The following is an 18054-nucleotide window of genomic DNA, read 5'->3' as shown; positions in this document are numbered from 1 at the left end:
AAGCTTTGAGAATTTGCAAACACCAAACCAAAACTGCAAGAATTACTAAAGGAAATTCTATCATCAGAAAATCAATAATATCAGATACAAACACAACACAAGGTCACAGAACAAAACATCCTGATATCCACTCAGAAAGGGAAATCACAAAAACAAAATAAGATTAATTAAAAAAAAATTGCTTAAAACAGGGAATCATTGATGTCATTATGTAAAAGATTACAATAATCAAAAAAGAGGGACTAAATAGAGGAGGCATTGATCTTACGTATGGAGAAGAAACCAAGGCAATATAGGGAGATACAAGTTAGGTTTTTACTTAGTCAAATAAGGGTAAATATTAAGGTAACGACAAAGAGGTCTAACGGTTCCATACTTCAAAATAAAAACCAAGATAAACATAACGACTCAGCAAAAATAAATTCAACTACTGTGAAAAGGAGGAAAACACATTCTACAACGAAAAACTTCTCAGCACAAAAAAGTAAGTGGAAAAATGAAATTGTCAACAACACACATGAAAAGGCATCAAAATTACAGCACTAAACTCATACTTATCTATAATTACACTGAATGTAAATGGACTAAATGCACCAATAAAGAGACAGAGAGTTGCAGACTAGATAAAAAAAAAAACATGATCTGTCTATATGCTGCCTACAAGAGACACACCTTAAACTTAAAAAAAACTTAGAGACACAAATAAACTAAAACTCAAAGGATGGAAAACAATATATCAAGCAAACAACAATCAAAAAAGAGCAGAAGTGGCAATATTAATTTCTTACAAAATAGATTTTAAAGTTAAATCCACCACAAAGGATAAAGAAGGACACTACATAATGATTAAGGGGACAATTTACTAGGAAGATATAACCGTATTAAATATTTATGCACCCAATGACAGGGCTGCAAGATACATAAAACAAACTTTAACAGAATTGAAAAGTGAGATAGACACCTCTACAGTTATAGTAGGAGACTTCAACACACCACTTTTGGTGAAGGATAGGACATCCAGTAAGAAGCTCAATAGAGACACGGAAGACCTAATTGCTACAATCAACCAACTTGACCTCATAGACTTATACAGAACAATCCACCCAACAGCTGTAAAGTGTACTTTCTTTTCTAGTGCACATGGAACATTCTCTAGACTAGATCACATATTAGCTCATAAAACAAGCCTTTGCAGAATCCAAGACATCGATATATTACAAAGCATCATCTCAGACCATAAGGCCGTAAAAGTAGAAATCAATAACAGAAAAACCAGGGAAAAGACATCAAATACTTGGAAACTGAACAATATCCTGCTCAAAAAAGACTGGGTTATAGAAGACATGAAGGAGGAAATAAAGAAATTCATAGAATTCAACGAGATTGAAAACACTTCCCATCAAAACCTTTAGGACACAGCAAAAGCAGTGCTCAGAGGTCAATCTATATCAATAAATGCACACATACCTAAAGAAAGAGCCAAAATCAAAGAACTGTCCCTACAACTTGAACAAAGAGAAAGAGAGCAACAAAAGAAACCGTCAGGCACCAGAAAGAAACAAATAATACAAATTAGAGCAGAATTAAATGAATTAGAAAACAGAAAACAATTGAAAGAGTTAACAAGGCCAAAAGCTGATTCTTTGAAAAAATTAACAAAATTGATAAACCATTGGCCAGATGACTAAAGAAATACAGGAAAAGAAACAGATAACCCGAATAAGAAATGAGATGGGCCATATCACAACAGATCCAACTGAAATTAAAAGAATCATATCACATTATTATGAAAAATTGTACTCTAACAAATTTGAAAACTAGAATTAGATGAATTCCTAGAAACACACTACCTACCTAAACTAACACAAACACAGGTAGAACAACTAAATAGACCCATTACAAAAAAAGAGATTGAAAAGGTAATCCAAAAACTCCCAACAAAATAAAAGCCCTGCCCCTGATGGCTTCACTGCAGAGTTCTACCAAACTTTCAGAGAAGAGTTAACATCACTACTACTGAAGATATTTCAAAACATAGAAAAGGACGGTATGCTACCTAACTCATTCTATGAAGCCAGCATAACCCTGATACCAAAACCAGCTAAAGACAACACAAAAAAAGAAAATTACAGACCTATATCCCTCATGAACATAGATGCAAAAATCCTCAACAAAATTCTAGCCAACAGAATTCAACAACATAGCAAAAAAATAATCCACCATGACCAAGTGGGATTCATACCAGCTATGCAAGGATGGTTCAGTATTAGAAAAACAATTAATGTAATCCACCACATAAATAAAACAAAAGACATGAACCACATGATTTTATCCATTGATGCAGAAAAGGCATGTGACAAAGTCCAACACCCACTCATGATAAAAACTCTCAGCAAAATAGGAATAGAAGGAAAATTCCTCAACATGATAAATGGCATTTATACAAAGCCAACAGCGAACATCATCCTAAATGTTGAGAGCCTGAAAGCAGTCCCCTTGAGAACAGGAACCAGATAGGGATGCCCTTTATCCCTGCCCTTATTCAACATTGTGCTGGAGGTCTTAGCCAGAACAATTAGGCTAGACAAAGAAATAAAGGGCATCCAGATTGGCAAGGAAGAAGTCAAATTATCTCTATTTGCAGATGACATGATCTTATACACAGAAAACCCTAAGGAATCCTCCAAAAAACTACTGAAACTAATAGAAGACTTCGGCAGAGTTTCAGGTTACAAGATAAACATACAAAAACCACTTGGATTCCTCTACATCAACAAAAAGAACATCGAAGAGGAACTCACCAAATCAATACCATTCACAGTAGCCCCCAAGAGATAAAATACTTAGGAATAAATCTTTCCAAAGATGTAAAACACCTATACAAAGAAAACTACAAGGTACTACTGCAAGAAAGCAAAAGGGACCTACATAAGTGGAAAAACATACCTTGCTCATGGATAGGAAGACTTACCATTGTAAAAATGTCTATTCTACCAAAAGCCATCTATATATACAATGCACTTCTGATCCAAATTTGAACGACATTCTTTAATGAGATGGAGAAACAAATCACCAACTTCATATGGAAGACAAAGAATCCCCGGATAAGTAAAGCATTACTAAAAAAGAACAACAAAGTGGGAGGACTCACTCTACCTGATTTTAGAACCTCTTATACCACCACAGTAGTCAAAACACCCTGGTACTGGTACAACAACAGACATAGACACCAATGGAATAGAACTGAGAATCAAGATATAAATCCATCCACATATGTGCAGATGATATTTGACAAAGGCCCAGTGTCAGTTAATTGGGGAAAAGATATTCTTTTCAACAAATGGCAGTGGCATAACTGGATATTCACCTGCAAAAAAAGGAAACAGGACCCATACCTCACACCATGCACAAAATCTAACTCCAAATTGATCAAACACCTAAACATAAAATCTAAAAAAATAAAGATCATGGAAGAAAAAATAGGGACAACGTTAGGAGCCCTAATAGATGGCATAAACAGAATTAAAAAATTACTAAAAATGCCCAAGAGAAAGCAGATAACTGGGAGCTCCTAAAAATCAAACACCTATGCTCATCTAAAGACTTCACCAAAAGAGTAAAAAGACCACCTAGAGACTGGGAAAAAATTTCCAGCTACAACATCTGTGACCAGCGCCTGATCTCTAAAATCTACATGACTCTGCTAAAACTCAACCACAAAAAGACAAGCTAACCAATTAAAAGATGGGCAAAGGATATGAACAGGCATTGCACTAAAGAAGACATTTAGGTGGCTAACAGATACACGAGGAAATGCTCTCTATCATTAGGCATTAGAGAAATGCAAATCAAAACTACAGTGAGATTCCATCTCACTCCAACAAGGCTGGCACTAATCCAAAAAACACAAAATAATAAATGTTGGAGAGGATGTGGAGAGATTGGTACATTTATACACTGCTAGTGGGAATGTAAAATGGTACAACCACTTTGGAAATCGATTTGGAGCTTCCTTAAAAAGCTAGAAATAGAACTTCCATAAGACCCAGCAATCCCACTCCTCAGAATATATCCTAGAGAAATAAGAGCCTTTACACGAACAGATATATGCACACCCATGTTTACCGGAACAGTGTTTACAATAGCAAAAAGATGGAAAACAAGGTGTCCATCATTGGACGAATGGACAAATAAAATATGGTATATTGACACAATGGAATAATATGCATCGAAAAAGAACAGTGATGAATCTGTGAAACGTTTCATAACATGGAGAAACTTGGAAGGCATTATTCTGAGTGAAATTACTCAGTTGCAAAAGGACAAATATTGTATAAGACCACTATTATAAGATCTTGAGAAACAGTTTCAACTGAGAAGAACACTCTCTTTTGTGGTTACAGGAGTGGGGAGGGAGGGAAGACAGGAGCGGGTATTTACCAAACAGATAGTAGACAAGACCTACTTTAGGTGAAGGGAAGGACAACACTCAACACAGTGGAGGTCAGCACAACTGGACTAAACCAAAGCAAAGAAGTTTCCTGAATAAACTGAATGCTTCCAAGGTCAGCGAAGCAGGTGCAGAGATTTGGGGACCATGGTTTCAGGGGACATCTAAGTCAATTAGCATAATAAAATCTATTAAAAAACATTCAGCATCCCACTTTGAAGAGTGGTGTCTGGGGTCTTAAATGCTAGCAAGTGGCCATCTAAGATGCATCAATGAGTCTCAACCCACCTGGATCAAAGAGAATGAACATCAAGAACACAAGATAATAACGAGCCCAAGAGACAGAAAGGGCTACATGAACCAGAGACTACATCCTGAGACTACATCATCCTGAGACTACATCATCCAGAAGAACTAGATGGTGCCTGGCCACAACCGATGACTGTCCTGACAGGGAACACAACAGAGAAGCCCTGAGGGAGCAGGAGAACAGTGTGGTGCAGACCCCAAATTCTCATAAAAAGACCAGACTTAATGGTCTGACTGAGGCTAGAAGGACCCTGGTGATCATGGCCCCTAGACCATCTGTTGGCCCACGACAGTAACCACCCCCAAAGCCAACTCGTCAGACATGGATTGGACTGGACAATGGGTTGGAGAGGGATGCTGGTGAGGAGTGAGCTTCTTGGATCAGGTGGACACTTGAGACTATGTTGGCATCTCCTCCCTCAAGGGGAGATGGGAGGGTAGAGAGGCTTAGAAGCTGGCAAAAGGGTCACGAAAAGAGAGAGTGGAAGGAGGGAGCGGGCTGTCTCATGGCGGGGGTAGAGTAATGGGGAATATGTGCAAGTTGTATATAAGTGTTTATGTGAGAGACTGACTTGATTTGTAAACTTCCACTTGAAGCACAATAAAAATTATTTAAAAAAAAATGTTCAGTGATGGTAGCCAGACACCATCCAGTTCTTCTGATCTCATGGCAAAGGCGGCAGCTGTTGGACCTTGTATGACTGATTGCAAGCTTTTAAGACTACAGGCACTATTCAGTGAACTTGGGAGTGCAACAGAAGCACTAACCACGTTATCAGGCCAATTAACTGAAATGTCCCATGAAACCAGGACCCTAAACCTCCAAACCAAGCAACCAAATCCCATGAGGTATGTGGTTGTACCTAAGCAGCTCCAGCAGCTATACTTTTTTTTTTTTCTGGTCATTGTTATAAATATATCTATAACTCAATTTTTGCCAATTTTACTTTTAACAGGTGTACAACTTAGTGACAGCAATTGCATTAATAGGTTGTGCAACCCGACTGCTGATGCAAAAATTTTTGACAAAATTTTAGCAAGTAAAATTATGACTAAACAAGTGTCTTAGGCTGTGTTCTCTAGGGAAGCTTTATACCAATAAAACATATAAATATATACAGAAAGAGATGTTTATCAATTCACGTAGCCACAGGGGCTGATGAACCCAAGACCGGCAGGACAGAGAGAAAGGCTCTTGCTCACAAACGGCAAAGATAGACAAATCCCAAGATCGCCAGACAAGACAGCAGGAAAGCGGGTAGCTCAACTCCAGGGAACCAAGGTAAGAAGAACAGGTGCCAGCTGCAGGATACAGAGCAAGCAAAAGCCCATGAGCTCTACCAGCATGTCTATGCAGGTCACAGGCCGAATGAAACTCCCTTTCAACTGACTGGCTACTCACAACAGATCCCATCAGCTGTGATCACATTCTATCAAATCTCATCATGGAAGTCATCACAACATCATACAGCTGCCAAACCACTGAGAATCACGGCCTAGCCTAGTTGACACACAGCCTTAACCATCAAGACAAGGTTTATTGCAGAAATGCAGGTTGTTTTAACATTTGAAAATAAGCACTCACCATACCTGCTGGTGGAGGACTGGAGGCTGGAGGAAGAACAAATACCCTCTTCAGAGATTATCAGCCCAAGAATTGTTTGGCTGTCAGACCAGTCTCACTGAAAGGCCTTTTCAAGGAAACACAGAAATCCTGGGGTGTTAGAAGCATATCACAATATCGAAACAAGCCAAACAGGTAATGTAAATGTGCAAAATAAGGGTAGACGGTAGAAACGCTGGGTCCTGGGACTGAATTGGAAAACGCCTACCTTGCCTAAAGCTTTCCAGAATCCAGGTTGAAAAAAAAAACAGCACAAAAAACTTCTCCAGTCAAACAGCATGCATCCAGAGTAGATGAGTAGATCTAACCACGAGCAACTAGTTTGTGGCCCTTAGTTGAAAGTGGCCACCAACCCATCTCTGCAGGTAGTCATCTCCCTGAGGAGGCAAAGGCTGGAACATCTGAAAGGGCAGCTCTGGGAAACCAGGCCTTGGACAGGCCTCCAGAGGTGAGGCTCATTCCTCCGCCTCCATAGAAGTAGTGTTTACAATCTCTTCTCAGGCACACAGCCTGGAGGCAACCCTTTCTTGTTCTCACAATGTCATTTAAAGATACTGCTGCTTTGGTCTTTTCCTGTCACATCAACCTTGGTCCCCTTCCTGTACCTCTGATTACCAATCACCCATTACTTGTAACATCAAAGCTCTCCATTTCCAAGCCTTAACCCGACTCTGCCCGCCCTAACCTCTTGTGTACTTTTAGGTAAGTTTCTACTACAAGTGAAAGAGCTGGTGGAGGGCTCTCTGCCCTGGCTACTCTTTCTTATAAGGTGCCCTGTGTGCTTAAACACTCAGTTTCTGGGGAGTTTCAGACTGTTGTAACAGAGAGAGCTGAGTCATCAGGCTGCTGTAGAGTGTGGACACGGGAGAGAGAAAGGGAGCGTAGACACTGCCTGTGGCCTGGCCATGGCATCTTTAGTTGCAAGCTCTGAGACCCTCAGAGATAACCCGATGCCCTCATCTACAGACTGAATCACCACATAAACTTCCCTACGACAGCTACAGGGCTTTGATGCCACATCTGCTTTATGACACGGGAGGCCTTTGTGACGCAGTCGATGACTGTGAGGTGGAGATGACAAGGCTCAGTGCTGAGAATCATTAGGCACCAGTATCCTGGATGCCTACATAGTGGGAATACTGGTCTCCTCAGTGTATTGAGGCAAGACCATGTTGTGCCCTACTTTCCTTTGGTGGCATGCTGGATATCCCTTATATAAATATGCCTCTGTTTTCTGCCTTATAATAAATATTTGGCAAATGAAAAAGAAATACCATGGATTCAGACTGGAATCTAACAGGAGTGCCCATGAGGTAGGAAAACACCCTGAACACTATTGATCTGTTAAGTCTCAGACAAGAAGCTTTTAAACCCCCAGTTTCTCTCCTTATCCCTGCTTGAGAGTTTTTTTTTTTGTTTTTTTTTAATCAAAACTTCAGTTATTCTTGTATAGTCATTTACTTTTTAGAGCCTAGAACAATGCCTTGCCAGCCCTCCATGGAATGTACTCTAATTGAAACGCCAAGGACATTAGCTGACTCGGGTTGAGGGGTCAAAGATATAAAGTCTACCTTACTGGACCTCCCAGTTTGGGTGATTTTTCTAGTTGGTGGTTCTTTAAGGCCTTTGTAAGCTGAAGCTTTTGGCTACTGGAACCATTCACCCTTTAATCTGTTCCACTCTTCCTCCTGTGTCATCCTAACCCGCCCACAGAACTTCTCCTAGAAATGGGGTATAAGGCATGGAGTCTGGAAGAGCCTAGAAGTGAGTCAAATAAGCAGAAAAGAGAAATGTTGGGGTAAAAAAGGGGGACTAAGGAAAGGAAATGTAGTAAAAGTATAAAATATAGAAAGGTATATAAAAGGGATTAGAAAATGTTATTGCTTTTATCCCATTTTGGGCATGAAAAGAAATTTGTGTCAAAGCTTCACATTCTAACCCTTTTTGTCTTTAAGCAACACCAAAGGGTCACCCAAAGGGCTAGAGATGCTCCATCAAGAGGTAAGGCCCCAATCTCTCCTCTGATTCCCCTTCACCATGAGCGAGGTTCTCATGGATACTAACCCTATCCCTTGGTGCCAGGAGCAAGCTACTCTAACCACTAAAGGCTGAAGTTTCCCAAATTGACAATTTCTTATAGAAACTTCCTTGGATAGGAAATCAGAGCCTGGACATGTCCAGATTTCTCTACCTTAACCTGCTGGGAATGAGGAAATAAGACAGAGGTCCTTAACTGTGTTATTTACTAGTTTTTATGACACTGTGGAAGTCATTCCATGTCTCAGTCTTATTATCCATAAAACAGGCATAACACTGATGATCCTGCTGCACTCACACTGTGATTGTGAACATCAAATGAGATTAGGAATGAGATACATAGTGTAAATGTTTAAGCTATACACACACATGCCTTGGAGCCTGACTCTTGAGGCCTTTAGTCTCCTTTACTGAGAGTCCAAGGCCTCACTACTAGCTTCCTATAGAATGCCCCGACCCTCTCCTGTCCATGTAACACTGTTTCCTGGTTCTTCAGCTAGGAGACCTTCCAAGGAAGAAGCTGAAAAGCTCCAAAAGGGTCTCGCTGTCCCAAAAAGGTGATCTCTTGCTCTCTGTCCTTTGTTGTCTCCCAAGTCCCAGCCTGGGCTGTGATGATTTCTCAGTTTGGCCAGGGACAAGGAAGAGGAGAGGGACAATGCATGGGAGGGAACCATACATGAGAGAGGCTGGTTCACTGGTTGAGAGAGTTGCCAGGACAGAAGTGGTCAGACATCACAGGAGAGAACAGTCTCCCAATCTACTCTATGCTAAAAAAGTCACATTATTCCTGGACTTCAGGTCTGACTAGTACGTAATTTATAAAAGATTTTACATGAAGTGGAACTCAGCAAGGAGACACGTTATTTGGCCTAGAGTCTGGATTTTGCATAATTAAGTCATCACTGTCATATTCCTTTTGCTTCTACACCCTTTCAAAGGCAGACCCCACTGAGTCTGGCTCAGCCTGGAAATATAGGGAGGTCACTCACTAGGACAGTCTTCAGACAGAAGCCTGTCATCTTATCCTCCTAATAAGATCTCCAGAGGACAGGACTAGTCCCCAAGAGATGCTGTATATAGCACCAGGGACAATCCACAGTCCCCAGAATACAGTATTCGCACAAAGATGTCATTATCCACAAATATGGATAACGGACATTGTTTTCATAGCCCCAAATGAGACTGACTCTAGGTTATACTCGGTGATGTGCCTGGTGATGGCCATTCTGCTAACTACCTGACATCCTCACCTGCTTTGTTCCCTTCTAGTTCAGCTTCTCAACAGAGTTCAGCAGAGAATTCACCCTACCTCCCAGTCCTATCTGAGGGCCCTGGCCACCCAGCAGCTGTCTGAGACCTTGCCCGACAAGACCAAGAGCCTCAGCTCAGCCAGGCCTAACAAGCAAAGTGGGAGATTCCCAGGGGTAGGCCCAGGGCTTACAGGCCTAGGGGAAAGGAAAGGCCAATCCCCCAGACCACACTCTTCCAAGGAGGCAGATGACACTGCATCAGTAACGGTTGCCATGCGTCCCTTTCCAGGCAGGCCTGGCTTCCTCGAGAAGGACGTGTGTTGCAGCTCCTATATGGAGACCTCTACTATCCGGTCTCCAATGCCACGGCTCTGGATATTCAACAATTGGTGACAGGTAAAAACACCCTGATCACCCCCACGTCGGCAGGGACCTCACAACACTCTTTTTGCCTAGAAATTCTGTCCATCTCTGGAGTGTCTAAGCAGAGTCTGCAACTGCGTTCCAAGAACTCCAGAGAACTTTTACCGGCATCCGTAACCTCCACACTGTTACAATTAACGAATCAGACATCCTTAACCCAGACGGCTGCCCCATCAACCAGTCTGGTCATCATCCAAGATCACTGGGATGAACACCTGCAGCTAGGGAAGGGATTTCAACTGCCAGATGTGCCCAGGAACCCAGGAACTATACCTTCTTCAAGCCTTGGGGAGACCAGAGTTCCTGTGAGCCAGCAAGAGATGCTGTATAGCAACCACAAATTTTCCCATGGGAACCAAGGCCAGCAGCCCTTGAGATCCCATGTCTCTCTGCTGTTCCTGACCACAGACCTCACGAATCTGACACATGCTATAGCCATACATACGGTCACTATCTTCCCCACCCACCTCTCATTACTCAGTCCTGAACTTCTCAGGTTTCTTGAGGTCCACGTAAAAAAATGGATGCATTTCCAGAGGTGGGGACACCCCAGGCATGTGGAAGAGTCCCTGAGGCAGCTTATGAATGATAATTTGAATGCTTATGTTGAAACAACTGGGACCATTTCCCACAAGACGTGGGGTTCCTGTATGCTCAGCCAGCCTACTCAGGCCTTCTGGCTTTTTAAGTGGTCCATCAGGGACCAAGACCAAAGCTGCCACTGCCAGAGAACCCCAAGCCCTCTGGCTCTGGCCTTGCCCTCTCCAGCCCTTAAAGTTCTAAATAGCCTCTATCCACAGCCTGAGAGACAGGCTGAAGACTCAGGTGATCATCTGAAGCAGAAGCACAGCCAGCAATTCTGCAGCTTCTCTTGTCTAGCCAGTGAGTCCCTGCTTGTCACTGACATTGATCGTCTGAAGCAGAAGCACAGCCAGCAATTCTGTAGCTTCTCTTGTCTAACCAGTGAGTCCCTGCTTGTCACTGACATTGAGTTTCAAGGGATTTCCACAAACAGGCACATACCCCAATTTCCCTTGAATGTTCTTGTTTTCTTCAATGAGCACTCCTTCCTCCCGCTCTTGCCTAATAATCCACCCCAGTCAGCTTCACCTTCTTCCACATCTGTCCCAAACTTGGTGTCTCCAACTGACCATCAACGAAACCAGATCAATATCCCATTTCGGGCTCTGGCCAAGTTCAGAGTGTTGGAGTGGAACCTGCTGCAGAGGCAGCTCCAGGTTAGGTGGCAATTGCCAGCTGCTTTCGAGAGATCTCAGTATGCCCAGAGTCTCATGCAATATAAGACCGGTGACACAACCCCGTCTCCAGAGACCCTGAGATCTTCCTGGTCCAGGAAGCCCATCTCACTCCTCAGGGGGGAACTACCCTTCTTCCCGGACCATGCCCAGAGGCTGCTGGAGTTCCACCTCCAAAAGCAGTTAATTCCCCAGCACGGTGGCATGTCTCAGAGGATCAAGCAGTCCACTACATTGCTCCTGTCCCGTGCTGACCAACAGCCTCTGCTCTTGAGAAGTAAAGCCTTGGACAATGTGAATGCCTCCTGGTCTGCAGCCCCAGAGGTCAGTGGGGTTAGTGACATGACCTCACTCACATTGGCCCCAGTGTTAGACTCCATGCCACGCTTGCTCACCCAAACCACAGCAATACTGCAGAAACACATCGATTACAAAGGTTGGCAGACCCTCCAGGGTACTGTCATTGCCCATATATTTATCTGCCAGGACAGTGGAATCCCAGGGAGTATGGAGGTAGCTCAGTACCCCTGCATTCCAGAAAACAAGCTCTTAGAGCTGAAGGCAGCAACTGATCCTGAGATATATCAGAAAGTTATGCCCTCACAGACCTCACCAGGTGCTGTCATTGACCACACTAAGCTGTCCAGATCCCTGCCCAAGGGACCCGTGGAGAAGCTGGGAACTAATTTACAGGACAAACATCTAGCCTTCCTGTCAGGGCTGCCTGATCTCTATTATTTGGCTCCCTCCAAGGCCACAGGCCTGCCAATCACTAGCCAATCTGAAATTGCAGAGATAATGCCTGAGCCTGTTGAAATCACACCAGAGCCTCTGACTGAGATGATCTCCTACGAAGAACAGTGCATAAGTCCTGGGCCAGGTCTTCAAGATGACGAGACTGGTGCAGACGGTGCACAGGAATTCCTTGCTGAAGTGCAGGAGGAACAAACAAAGGAGATGGTGCATCTAGAAAGTCAAACAGATGCTGTTATTCTAAAGGCACTCAAAACACCCATCTTGACCAAACTAAATTTCCATCTGAGAAAAAAGGTCCTAGAGATACAGATGGGAATTCCCATAAAAGCAAGGGAGTTTCGGAACCAAACTGTAGTAGTCTCAGAGAAATTACCCACACAGGAGGCATCTGGGAGTCTAAACAGTGAAGGGAAAACATGGCTCCAGAAACTCCACATCCCACCAAACAGTCCATATGCCCCAGATCCAGAATTGACCTGCCTCAGAAAACAGCTGATTTTTGAGCTAAAGACAGTACAGGAGAGGAAGAAACAAGGCAGTTCCAGAGCAGGGCCCCATGGTTCTAACCACTGGGTCTCCAAGATCTCACATCTCAGCAGGGACATGGCAGATGTCCAGGAGCTTTGTGCTCAGCTAGAAGCCAGAGTGAACAGCCCCAGCCTGGAAGAGGCCTGGTGCCCTGAGTCTCAAGGCCCCAGCAAGACCAATGACTCGGCCCAAGTACCCACACTGGCAGTGAAGAAAGAGTACCCACGGAAACCGAAACCACAAGAGGACACTACAGAATGGAATCCAGGGTTTGGGCTGCCCTCACCCACAGAAAACAGACCCCCTGCTGAAGACCAGAAGCCAGCAGGGTTATCTGTGAACAGGACACCCCGAGGTCCCTGGCAAAGGAGTGTGAGCTTTGATATTACAGCCCCCTCTCAGCACAGTCCTCAGTACTGTCCTCAGTTTAAGCTCCCAAAACTACCTCCAGGGGCTCTTGGGGGGAAAGATTCTGAGAAGAATGATGTGGAGGACAGTGAAAACAACCTGAATGTCATTACAGAACCAGGCAGGATTCCTGGGACTGCCCAGCCTGTGGTGCCCCAGGCTTCACAGGGCCAGTCTTCGCTGGGCCCACTAATTCAGGGTAAGCCTTTGCAGGACAAACCTTTGTGGAATGAGACCCCAGAGGAGGGAATGAGACTAGCCCATACTCAGAAGAGCCCTGGCCTTCCAGAACCTGGCTTAAGAAATAAGGTGAAGTGCATTTTTAGCTGTATTCATTCCAAGACAGTAGATGAGAAATCCATGTTTTCCTCAGAGGAGAAAGTGACCAAAACGCGAAAAAATCGTCTTAAGAAGAGCCTGGCCCCAGCCAAAGGCCTGTGGGACAAGCTAAGACAGAGAAGACAACAAAGGATCCGAAGCCCAATCTCTCCCCACTGAGAAACAGGTGAGCCTGGCCTTCTCGGATGGCCTGGAGGCCCTGGACAATCAGCTCTGGCACTACTCTCATCATCTTTGCTCTGGCTCTATGATAGGCCACTTCCACAGCTGCTTGGCACCATCCTCGAGAGGCCTGTGCCACCCAACCTGAGAACCCACCATACGTCCCAACCCTTACTTCAGAGAAAAACACTGCTTTCTTCAAGAAGATCCAGTTCATTAAAAGAGTCTGTAGGGTATCAAATCCCTGTATTGTCATTTTCTTTAATGTACAGGTTGTGCAAAGCATAGCCCAAATATATCCCTAGGCAAAGATACATGCCTGCTTGTTCCTTCTTGTCTCCTTGTGATATTTTAAAGGTTGAGCGGGACGTATACAGTCTTTTCTATTAGAGAATAACCTTCAACCCATAGTTCAGATGTGTTAGCATTCCACATAACTCCTCCCAGCCCTATCCTGGACTGTGGATAAAGGGACTTGAGTAGGGAAGGCAAGGCCCTTGTCTAAGGTACACTGAGGGTAAAGGTCAGGGTGGAGTTCAGTCAAAGCTTCCCATGATGATCTTGAACCCCATGACAACAGTACTGACAAGAAGGAGTGGTCTGGAAATCAATGCATTGTTTGCCCACCCACAGGCAAAAATCATTAATTGATGGCTGATACATACATACGCCTGCAATCTGGAAGGTTTTTAGGAGAGTGCCACAGTACTTCATCCTTGAAGATGTGCTTTTGTGATTCGAAAAAGCAGTTTCTATGACAGAGGTCAAAACCAAAATACAGAATCTCCCCTCTCTGCTCCCTGGTTGGTACTAACAAGATCTTTCAAACAATCTGGGAGCCTGCTGTGGCTCTGTTGCCTGTTTCCCATCTCCAGTGCCTCTGAGCTACATGGAAGGAATGCCTACTAGAATGAAGATCAGAGTAGAAGGTAGAGAGGTTTGCCCCCCAGCCCTAAGGCTGCCAGAGAAGGAAGCCAGTAGGGAAAGAATGTAAATGGTAGTATGAATACCTGGCACAGCACACCATGCTCCTGACCAGGGCATGATAATGGAGAAAAGCTGGGTTTTTCGGAATTAAAAAAAGTCCAGAGTCAGAAAGTCAACCCACAGACTAAGTGCTCTTGGTGAAGGGAGGTAAGCAAACTCTGAGATTTATGAGCCTGAGAAAGAACATGGGCCTAGCGATGCAGAAAGAGGGCAGATGTGGCATCCTAGCCTTCAGTGATCAGAGAGGTTTGGGGCCAGGAAGAAAGAACTGGGAAACAAAAAGACAAAGAGGTTACCCTAAGCATGTGGGATAGACTACTATTTTGGCCACCACCTAGTAGCCTTCAAAAGGTACCATCCCTGTGTCCTCCTCTGACCTACCACAGAGAAGCCAAGAGCTGGAGAAAGAGCAGGAAATGTGGCTTCTTCATGATGTGGTACAGGGGACTGTGGGATGCCCCTGCCTCACTGGTTCCTAAGGAAAGCCAGGATCACTCACCATCCCATCAAACCAGGAGGAGGTGGTGGCTGCACTCACTTCCTCTGTAGGATTCTGATGCTTAGCACAAGGTGTCCACTGAGAGGATGCAGAAAAACCAGGATGGGAAGAAGCATGGATGTATCCCTGTTGAGAATGGGGATTCTGTGCCTAAAGCATGGGGACCCAGCTCCTATTGTGGCCACCAGAGGAGGCAGGCACAAGCCCTATGCCTGCCATGCCAACATTTTCTATGTGTTTTACTAATGCATCCCCGAAGGAGATCTAAAGGAGGTCTTGTGGCAGGCACATCCTCCCTGCCTGGTGGGAGTTGGATAGAGAGTCATGGAACAGGGAGAGAAACAGAGGAAGGCAAGAGTGAAGGGAAGTGACTCAAAAGGGTCAAAACAGCGTTAGGTGGGAAACAAGGGTTAGTGTGCACACAACCTGACATATGGTGGAGCAGGTCCTTCCTGTGGTCCCTGCAGGCTCCTACCTGCCCCACCCCAGCATGGGCTCATGATGCTGACCAAAGTCCTGTGCCAAAGGGCTGGGCCAATGAGATGAGCTGGAACCAATACCTTCAGGATTATGAGCTCTCAGCAAAATCAAGAGCTGAGAAGAGACAGGGTGAGAGCCTATGAACTCATGAAGGATGTTGTTGAGTGGATGTAGCTTTGCTCATCCTATCCCACAACCCTAGCACAGCCCCTACCTTCCTCCTCCCCCTCGAGCTTGAGAGAGTTAAAATAAGAGCAAAATAAATGCTTCAGGGCAGGGCACAAACTCCAAAAATGTAATATACCCCAGAAGTGGTGGTAGATGCTTGGAATACATCATTGCTTGCTCGGGATCTTTGGAGTTCACCGCAGGGCCTTTGACGTAACATGCCATGGTGAACAGCCCTGACCTTCTCCAGCCCTTCCTTTGGGCTTTCTGGGTGTCTGGGTGAGTACTTGAGAATTCTATAAACGTAACTTAGGGTACTGAGTAACAGTAGTAAGAGAAGCATGTCTTCTCCAAACATCATTCTGCCTGTGAATCGCTGAGTCCTTGAGGACAGGGACCATGCCTGACTCATTTTGTACATGCTCACCCTGTCCCATCCAGGGAAGGACAAAAACACACTGAGCACAGGAGTGAGAGGGTAAGACCCCACTGAGATGCTATTTTCTGCACCACGAGAGAGGTCACTGGGCCTCTGCTCTTTTACTGGCCATCAAGCCCTAATGCTCTACCTGTGCTCAGGGGCCTATGGCATTAGCCAGGGCTATCATGAAAGAAAGGCCAAGAAGGTTCCTGTGTCCACTGCAGGGATAGGAAAGGAGGAAGGACAATCTTGAGCTAGAGTGGACAGATGGAGAAAGAGCACCATGCAGACAGGTAAGGTGCTGGGAGACAGTCCCATATCCCTGACACACCTGGCTGGGCTTCCAAAGAGATGTCCATTCCCATCCCCAGAGACACTGAGGTCAGGCCCCTGAATACCTGGTCTGTATGAGAGCACAGGGGAAGAAGGGGCCCTGAGAAGGAGACAGACAAAGATATACATTCCAAGAAGGAGGGATGGGTTCTGCCAACAGCCTCCCTTCCCCGATTTGTATCTCTCCTCCACAGTAACTCCTCTGGGTCCATGGCCAGGCAAGGGACATGCTGGGGGCTTTCCAGAATGTTTTACTTCCAAGGTCAAGCCTGTAAAGAGGCCACAGGGTCAGGACCCTGGGCAGATAGTCTTACCCGTGGGAATCCAGACCACGGGAAGGGAAACCTATCTCTGAGGTAAATATTACTGGCAGCTGCAGTACACTGGGGGGTGGGAAGGATGATTAAAGACAGACGTCAGACTAGGATCTCACTACACACAGTGAATAACACGTGGACACACAGACACCCAGTCACACATGTACATAAAGAGAAAGACACAGATTCAAAGATGCCACACAAAAATACTACAGAGTACAAAGAAACTTTGACCAGAAATACACATCTACATAGACCAGGGAACCCCCTGGGTCGGAAATACTCAAGTAGACACAAGCAGAAATACACAAGCACATACAAAGCTGACTTGCACACATAACAAAAAGATACAGCCCATCTTGTAGACTCACAAACAAAAATGCAGTTCAAATTCATCCTTCAAAGCCCTTTTCCTCTATAAATTCTCCTAGGCCATCTCAGAACAAGACCTGCCTATCCCTCCTCTAAACTCTGCTTTGTAATTTCTGTTTCACTGCTTGTTCTTTAATAGAGACAGCCGTGGATTCATGTGCATACCCCTGGTCTCACCAACTTCTCTACGTGCTCTTAAAAAATGTCAAGAGCTTGCAGTAGATCTACTGCCCTCATCCTTCACCTATGCACCCATCTCCACAAGGGCCACCAATTTACTACTGCCTCCATCCCTGCAGGGCCCTGCCCCCCAGCCCCTTCAACACAGCAGATAGACACACCCACCAAGGGCACTCTCAAGGCACCATGAAGATGCAGGCCTTGGTTCCCCAGGACAGAGGCCATGACGCATGGCATGACTACGTGTGTAGTTCTAGCCCAAATTTTAATGTTAAACCAGGATTCCACACCTGTCAACCCTAACCCCTACTCCAAACCTATTTCCAGGGACAACTCTAAACCCCCAGTGCTTTTCAGTGCAAACTTTGGAACAACTGTACCTCAGGAAGGTAAGAAATGAATTCTTCCAAAAGCCTGAGTGAGCTTGGAAGTGGATTCCTCCACCTTCAAGCCTCCAGATGAGAACGCATCCTAGTGAACATCTTGATTGTAGTCTTGTGAGACCGACCATAAGCAAAGGACTAAGCTAAGCCCCGCCTATACTCCTGACCACAGAAAATACGGCATAATAAATGGGTGTGGTTTTAAGCCACCAAGTTTGTGGTACGTTCTTATGCAGCAGGAAATAGGGAAAAAATAGGGAAAGAGAAGGCATCTAGGGAACCCTTCTCCTTCAGCTCTCTATAAAAATAAGTAGCTCTGGAGGGTCCACAGCCTTCCTAATAAGCCATGGCTCCCTTGTCCTGCATGTTAAG

General features: G+C 44.7%; 1 protein-coding gene across 1 annotated transcript; it reads left to right on the top strand.

Moving 5' to 3' along the window:
* Window positions 1-5426: 5426 nt before the first annotated feature.
* LOC100671615 (protein SPATA31F1-like) lies at window positions 5427-13539 on the top strand. Its single transcript, XM_010601652.2, has 2 exons — window positions 5427-5608; window positions 9960-13539. Exons 1-2 carry the CDS (start codon window positions 5427-5429, stop codon window positions 13537-13539), a joined length of 3762 nt encoding a protein of 1253 aa, XP_010599954.2.
* The last annotated feature ends 4515 nt before the right edge of the window (window positions 13540-18054 follow it).

This window comes from Loxodonta africana, chromosome 15 (genome assembly GCF_030014295.1).
Source record: "Loxodonta africana isolate mLoxAfr1 chromosome 15, mLoxAfr1.hap2, whole genome shotgun sequence".
Classification (NCBI taxonomy): Eukaryota; Metazoa; Chordata; class Mammalia; order Proboscidea; family Elephantidae; genus Loxodonta; species Loxodonta africana.
This window is presented reverse-complemented; position numbering and strand designations above follow the sequence as displayed.

Bases quoted from the DNA above. Each gene is read 5' to 3' on its own strand.
- LOC100671615 (XM_010601652.2), top strand. From the start codon at position 5,427: ATGGCAAAGGCGGCAGCTGTTGGACCTTGTATGACTGATTGCAAGCTT. The intron at 5,609-9,959 runs GTATGTGGTTGT...GTCCCTTTCCAG, and splicing joins AAGCAACCAAATCCCATGAG to GCAGGCCTGGCTTCCTCGAG.